General features: G+C 53.2%; 1 protein-coding gene across 5 annotated transcripts in view; it reads left to right on the forward strand.

Moving 5' to 3' along the window:
* LOC139578454 (SRC kinase signaling inhibitor 1-like) overlaps positions 1-8039 on the forward strand; it is a 193764-nt gene that overhangs the window by 169245 nt on the left and 16480 nt on the right. For 4 of the 5 annotated variants that reach the window (XM_071406062.1, XM_071406071.1, XM_071406091.1 and 1 more), the window contains 7 exons: positions 1865-2012; positions 2354-2672; positions 3090-3366; positions 3563-3711; positions 3822-3971; positions 5578-5667; positions 5796-6914. In XM_071406062.1, coding sequence (XP_071262163.1) covers positions 1865-2012; positions 2354-2672; positions 3090-3366; positions 3563-3711; positions 3822-3971; positions 5578-5667; positions 5796-6914 — 2252 coding nt within the window. The remainder of the gene's footprint in view (positions 1-1864; positions 2013-2353; positions 2673-3089; positions 3367-3562; positions 3712-3821; positions 3972-5577; positions 5668-5795; positions 6915-8039) is intronic. The other variant, XM_071406100.1, reaches the window with a different exon arrangement.

Below are 8039 nucleotides of genomic sequence, written 5' to 3' on the forward strand. Positions count from 1 at the left end.
CCAGACCAGTTCCCCAGTCTGCAGAGTAAGATGTAGTGTCCCCTCTCTCTCCATGTCTCCCTCCAGACCAGTTCCCCAGTCTGCAGAGTAAGATGTAGTGTCCCCTCTCTCTCCCTGTCCCCCTCCAGACCAGTTCCCCAGTCTGCAGAGTAAGATGTAGTGTCCCCTCTCTCTCCATGTCTCCCTCCAGACCAGTTTCCCAGTCTTCAGAGTAAGATGTAGTGTCCCCTCTCTCTCCCTGTCCCCCTCCAGTCCAGTTCCCCAGTCTGCAGAGTAAGATGTAGTGTCCCCTCTCTCTCCCTGTCCCCCTCCAGACCAGTTCCCCAGTCTGCAGAGTAAGATGTAGTGTCCCCTCTCTCTCCCTGTCCCCCTCCAGACCAGTTCCCCAGTCTGCACAGTAAGATGTAGTGTCCCCTCTCTCTCCCTGTCCCCCTCCAGACCAGTTCCCCAGTCTGCAGAGTAAGATGTAGTGTCCCCTCTCTCTCCATGTCTCCCTCCAGACCAGTTCCCCAGTCTGCAGAGTAAGATGTAGTGTCCCCTTTCTCTCCATGTCTCCCTCCAGACCAGTTTCCCAGTCTTCAGAGTAAGATGTAGTGTCCCCTCTCTCTCCATGTCTCCCTCCAGACCAGTTTCCCAGTCTTCAGAGTAAGATGTAGTGTCCCCTTTCTCTCCATGTCTCCCTCCAGACCAGTTCCCCAGTCTGCAGAGTAAGATGTAGTGTCCCCTCTCTCTCCATGTCTCCCTCCAGACCAGTTCCCCAGTCTGCAGAGTAAGATGTAGTGTCCCCTCTCTCTCCCTGTCCCCCTCCAGACCAGTTCCCCAGTCTGCAGAGTAAGATGTAGTGTCCCCTCTCTCTCCCTGTCCCCCTCCAGACCAGTTTCCCAGTCTTCAGAGTAAGATGTAGTGTCCCCTCTCTCTCCCTGCCTCCCTCCAGACCAGTTCCCCAGTCTGCAGAGTAAGATGTAGTGTCCCCTCTCTCTCCATGTCTCCCTCCAGACCAGTTTCCCAGTCTTCAGAGTAAGATGTAGTGTCCCCTCTCTCTCCATGTCTCCCTCCAGACCAGTTTCCCAGTCTTCAGAGTAAGATGTAGTGTCCCCTCTCTCTCCCTGTCTCCCTCCAGACCAGTTCCCCAGTCTGCAGAGTAAGATGTAGTGTCCCCTCTCTCTCCATGTCTCCCTCCAGACCAGTTCCCCAGTCTGCAGAGTAAGATGTAGTGTCCCCTCTCTCTCCCTGTCTCCCTCCAGACCAGTTCCCCAGTCTGCAGAGTAAGATGTAGTGTCCCCTCTCTCTCCCTGTCTCCCTCCAGACCAGTTCCCCAGTCTTCAGAGTAAGATGTAGTGTCCCCTCTCTCTCCCTGTCTCCCTCCAGACCAGTTCCCCAGTCTGCAGAGTAAGATGTAGTGTCCCCTCTCTCTCCCTGTCTCCCTCCAGACCAGTTCCCCAGTCTGCAGAGTAAGATGTAGTGTCCCCTCTCTCTCCCTGTCTCCCTCCAGACCAGTTCCCCAGTCTTCAGAGTAAGATGTAGTGTCCCCTCTCTCTCCCTGTCTCCCTCCAGACCAGTTCCCCAGTCTGCAGAGTAAGATGTAGTGTCCCCTCTCTCTCCCTGTCTCCCTCCAGACCAGTTCCCCAGTCTGCAGAGTAAGATGTAGTGTCCCCTCTCTCTCCCTGTCCCCCTCCAGACCAGTTCCCCAGTCTGCAGAGTAAGATGTAGTGTCCCCTCTCTCTCCATGTCTCCCTCCAGACCAGTTCCCCAGTCTGCAGAGTAAGATGTAGTGTCCCCTCTCTCTCCATGTCTCCCTCCAGACCAGTTCCCCAGTCTGCAGAGTAAGATGTAGTGTCCCCTCTCTCTCCATGTCTCCCTCCAGACCAGTTCCCCAGTCTGCAGAGTAAGATGCGGGTGGTGTTAAGGGTGGAGGTGGAGGCTGTCAAGTTCCTGAAGGAGGAGCCACACAGACTGGACGCCCTGCTGAAACGCTGCAAGAGCGTCACTGACACACTGACCACCATGCGCAGGTACGACCCAACACACTGACCGCCATGCGCAGGTACGACGCAATACACTGACCGCCATGCGCAGGTACGACGCAATACACTGACCGCCATGCGCAGGTACGACCCAACACACTGACCGCCATGCGCAGGTACGACCCAACACACTGACCGCCATGCGCAGGTACGACCCAACACACTGACCATCAGTGAAACATCGACACTGATCCACATCACAGGTACATGAACGATGTTTAACTCAGAGCCTGCATTGTCTAGCCACAGCCCACCAGCACTGACCACATAATGGCCGATATACAGACTTTACTGTCATCGCCTGACATTGGTTGTGTTTGTGTGGTCAGGCAAGTGAACGAGGGCATATGGAAGAAGCAGGAGGACTTCCCCAAGCACAGCAGTGAGGACCTGCGTAAGAGTTCTGACTTTGACATGCCCACCAGCCCCCCTCTCAACCTCAGTGACCTGAGGGGCGGCAGTAGCCTGTCTAACTGGAGCCCCCAATCCAGCCACAGCCATAGTCACAGTCACGGTCATGGACACAGCCAGCCCTCCTCTGGCCCTCACAGGGACAATCATCCCCCTGTGCCTCACAAGGGCCGGGCCCTGGAAGAGCTGGCCAACCGCGCTGCCGCTGATAAGGCTGTGTCTGTGGAGGTTCGACTGGTAAGAAACCCTTCTGTTACTCCATTCTAGTGTTTCATCTGTAGTTGTCCTAGTGTAGCGTTGGTATGATGATACGGTATGTATAGGTTTTGGAGGAGAGTGTGCGTAGGCATGAGTGAGCCTACAACTGTGGATGTCTGCACATGTGTGAGTGAGTGTCAGTGGGTTCTGCTGAGGGGAGGACGGCTCATAATAAGAGCTGGAACGGAGCCAATGGAATGGTATCAAACACATGGAGACACATGTTTGATATATTTGATACCATTCCACTGATTCCGCTCCAGTCATTACCACAAACCCGTCCTCCCCAATTAAGGTGCCACCAACCTCCTGTGGTGAGTGTGTGTGTGTGTGTGTCTGCGTGTGTATACAATATCCCTCACTGTGCTATATCTCTCTATGGCTCCCCCTCCCCAGGCAGCAGAGCGGGACTGGGAGGAGAAGCGGGCCAGTCTGACCCAGTACAGTGCTCAAGACATCAACCGTCTGCTGGAGGAGACCCAGGCTGAGCTGATGAAGGCCATCCCAGACCTGGACTTTGCCGCCAAGCAGATCAACAAGCCCTCCTCCAACACACCCTCCCAGTCTCAGACCCCCCAGAGTGGGGGAGGGACCCCAGAGCAACGCCCTACCAAGCCCCAGCACGCCACACACAAGCTCTCGGGGAAGGAACCTGGCTCCAGACGTGCTTCTGGTAAGGATACATCAGACCTCTCCTCACCCAACAGAGGTAACAGTAGAGTGTTGTTGTTTTTTGATGTACTGATGGGAAGCAGTGTTTTGTCACATACTCAGCTCATGAATGTGTCGGTGTCGGCTGTGGTGCCAGTATGAAGGTACTCTGTCCGGTTCTCTAACGGGTGCCCATGGTACTGCCCTGCCTGCCACAGATGCAGAGCAGCTGACAGTGACTCGCTATCGTACAGAGAAGCCCTCGAAGTCGCCCCCTCCCCCGCCACCTCGACGCAGCTTCCCATCATCCCCGGCTGGCCTGATCACCCGCAGTGGAGAAACCCTTATCCCCGGCAAGAGCATGAAGGTGACAGAGCATGAGGCATGGATGTATATTCACACACCCACACACACACACACACACACACACGCACCTCCTGCCTAGTTTCTGATCTCCACTATGTATGTGTGTAAAAGTCGGAGGTGGAGGAGGCAGAAGCACAGAAGCCCTATGTGAAGCTGCGACGGACGGTGTCTGAAAACCCGCGTCCTGCGTCCACACCTCCCACCATCGCCTCTGGAGACAAGGAAGAGGGAGAGGAGGACAAGATCGCTGCTGAACTGGAGGTACTGGTATACCAGCTTCAGAAATAGTGGATTAATAGTGTTTGCAGAGTTTATATAGTATTAGTAGAAGTGGTCCCTGAAGGATTTTAGGTAAGGGTGGACGGAATGGGAATTGTTACTGAAAAACGACACTTCCTCCGCTTCCCTAATTTTGCCTAGAGCTTGTAGCTACACACACACACACACACACACACACACACACACACACACACACACACACACACACACACACACACACACACACACACACACACACACACACACACACACACACACACACACACACACACACACACACACACACACACACACACACACACACACACACACTCACGACCGTTGTAGGCCTCATTAGCTGGCTGCTTGGTGTGTTAGAGAGGATGGTCAGGTCAAAGCAGCAGGTGCCATATGTCCTCCACACCCCAGGCCTCCTCACTGAGACAGAGAGTCCATTCACTGTGGGCCCAGATTCCTGCTGATCACACTGCTTAGTCACACACACACAGAGTGTCACCCAGAGCTCACAGACCAACCCAGCCTGGCCACGTGGACCTAAGTGAAGCGTTGAGTTGTGTGTTTGTCTTTCTGATGCCCTGCTGGCCACTTAGTGAAACAATAAATTGGACAGATTTTTTTTGTTTTTTTACTGTAATTTTTGATAGTCCCGTTATAATAATTGATCTTGATATCATGGATAACTTATCCTAATTTCACCATTATTTACATTATTTCAACTCTCCCCTCCCCTCCCTCCTACCCTTCCCCTGGCCAGCTGTTTCAGAGAGCCCCCCTCAGGCTCAGCCACCCCCCTCCCCTATCCCTGCCCAGTGTCCCCCGCAGCAGGACCAGCGTGCCCCCCTCCAGCCTTGACCTATGGCCCCCAGGGGCCCCGGGCACCAAGGTAACGCCCTCCCTGACCTCGCGAGGGCTTGTGTGGACTGCTGCTTCCTGAGACTGCCCTCACCTTCCTCCTCGAACTAACACTTCCACCACTCTACCCCCTCCCTCAAATACACAGTCCCATGTTCCATCCCTGATCTCTACACCCCTCCCAGAGTACACCGTCCCATCCTCACCTTTTATCTCTACCTGCAGAGTGCTCTCCACAGGGTCTCCTGTCAAACACAGCAGCTGGTCACCAGCACACCGACTGTACACTGACCCTATTCTGCTTGGTGCTGTAGGGAAAGTAAAGGAGGTTGTACTATTGTTTTAAATGTAGCCCTTTGGTCCAGCACTCCCCTTGTTTCTACACTACCAGAACACACCCTCTAAACACACTGTCTCCAGACGACACACACCCTATACCAACACACACTCACACCCTGATGGAGTGATCACTCTTCCTTACACACAAACACTCCTGTGACTAGTCACTCTCTGTGTTGGTTGCAGTGCTCTGAAGTGCATGGATGTGCGTGTGTGTGTTATAGTGTGCAAGTGTGTGTGTGAGGGCTTGTGTACGTGTGTTTGTGTGTGTACGCGCACGTGTGTGTGTGTGTGTGTGTGTGTGTGTGTGTGTGTGTGTGTGTGTGTGTGTGTGTGTGTGTGTGCGTGCGTGCGTGCGTGCGTGAGCAGTTGTGAAACTCTACACTGTGTCTACCAGCTGTCTAGAGCATCGTTGGACTGCTCTGGCATACAGTGGAAGCAGGGCAGCTCAGAATGCACTGCCAGCATACTGGCATCACACTCACAGGTTAGTGCCCTAATGAGAAGTATTTTAGAGCCAGTCAATTACCATTACACTGTTCAGAAAACAATCCTATTTTATCTTATTGAATGTATGATGGAATATTACTTCTATTCACCCATTTTGTTTAACAGGCACAGAGCATGGCCCTTCCTGGTCCATCCTTCTCTCCTGTCCCCCGGATTGTGCTGACAGAGTACGTGTCAGTTTCCCTCTCTCCCTCAGAAGGCTTTGTCAGAGACTTGACACAGGACCATCAGATGTCCCCAACAGTGGACCAGTCCCAGAGCCAGACTGCTCCTCCCCAGACAGTCCCCCAGATCCAGGAGGTCTCTAAGGGGAAGGATCCCGTCAGCCAGCCCCAGAGGAAGCCTTCTCGGCGGGGGGAGCTGAGAATCCTGGAGTCCTTTGAGAAGGAGGAAGAGAGGGAGGAGAGAGAGGAGCTGTCCTTGGTTCTGACTGAGCTGGAGGTGATGGTGATGTCACCCTCAGAGACCCAGAAGCTCAGCAGGACCTGGGGAGAGGCTCTACAGACACTCACCATCCCACCTCAGCCTTCAGAGGGAAGCACTGAAACCCGTCTGTGTGGGGCTCCACTACTGGTACTATTCAGGGAGACTGTGACGGTCAGAGAGGCCTACAGGAAGCTGCAGTTACTGCTGGGCAGGGAGGAGGACACAGGGTCATCCAAGGTGGACCCCAAAACCAGAGCAGGTTCTTCTCACAGCAGCCTGAGCAGCAGCCTCAGTACCCTGGGTTCCAGGATAACTCTCGCTCCTGAGCAGCAGGACTCTCTGAGAGAGGCTCTGAGGAGAGGGGTGGAGACAGGGGCCAGGAAATTGACACTCCCTCACAGCACTGGAACGAAGAGCATTCTAGCCACCCTTCCGGAGCCCAGTCAGGACTCTGCAGAAGCAGCAGTGAAACCCAAAGGGTCTGCAGGTTGTAAGGAGAGCCAGGCCAGGGAAGAACAGGGACTGAACCCCTGGAAGCAGGGAGAGGACATTAGGAGCAGCACCTACAGCAGGCTGGACAGCCTGGATGAAACCATCCGCGAGCTGGAGAACACCCTGCTGGAGCTCAGTGGCCACCCCACCACAGTGCATCTCTCCAACCGCACACTCCCCACTGACACTGCCTTGTCAGAGGCTCCAGACCCAGCCCAGACGCCTGGTACCACCACCCCAGAGACCAAGAAGCCCCCAGTCCCACCCAAGCCCAAAACCTCCTACACTCCTGCCACGATGACCAAGGTCTATAACATGCACCCCTGCATAGACTCTGCTCTTTAGAGGGCATGCACTCACTTCTCTCTATTCTCTTCTGTCTTTTTGGCTTTAAGTGTTGGGGTTGCTGTTTCAAGCTGAGGCTTTATCTTGTCTTCCTCCTATTAACTTCAGAGGGAATCTGACTGCACATAACATACCAACCTCACATGAGTTATACCTCACAACCTCAACCTGCTCTCAACCTGCCAATTCCCACGTAGAAGTAATCTGTTGTCTGCTCCCTGTGAAAACGGGTAGATTTTGGCAGTCCAAACAGAATGTTTAAAATCTGTTCAACTCCAAGGGGCCTGCAGCAGATGCTCTCCTTCTCTGTTCTGTGATTAGTCATGTGGGGCTACTGTCCACTTGGAGACGGGTTGTTCATTGTCTTTTCATTGATCTTCTGTTTCTACTCTGTAAACCAGGGCAAGTCCAATCTCTGCTGCAATAAACTGTCATTTCTCTTTCTCTCCCCTCTTTATTTCCCCCCCTCTCTTCACGTCTTTGTCTTGTCTTCTCTTTGTCCTTTGCCACTTCTCCCGTCTCTGTAATCAATTACCAGTTACCTGCATCCTCAACTATTATAGCTTTACCTTGAACTTTCTTTCGGCTTATCGACAATCGAAACGTTGAGACTTGTTTACAAATTGGTCTGAAACTGAATACAGACACACACTGTTGTTTTCATTATCCCATAGTAAATCATTAGCATAGGGCAGACCAGACCTCGGAGGGCTCATTGCATGCTGGGAGTCGGAGTTTGTCATTTCACCTTTAGGTCAACGCTCCTTGTAAAAGCTCCCAAAATGAAATACATGGTTGAATAATGATGATAGATAGAGAGTTAGAGATAGACAGGTGAAGAGGTAGAGTGTAGCATGGACCACCATGTTGTCTCGGTGTGTAGATAGGCTGACACTCAGTCCAACTGCAGTGGAGTGCCAAGCTACAGTGGGGCTTGACTGTCAGGGACCATTTCTCCTCTCGGCCGTCCAGCTGGAGAAACAGGTCCCGTGGGCTTGACGTGGGGTTGGTGTGGAGTTGCAGCGTTTTCCCGCCTTGTTGCATCACCCTTAGTACTGTAACCACCACTGCCTTTAACTGGGTCTC

This window comes from Salvelinus alpinus, chromosome 1, assembly GCF_045679555.1.
Source record: "Salvelinus alpinus chromosome 1, SLU_Salpinus.1, whole genome shotgun sequence".
Lineage (NCBI taxonomy): Eukaryota > Metazoa > Chordata > Actinopteri > Salmoniformes > Salmonidae > Salvelinus > Salvelinus alpinus.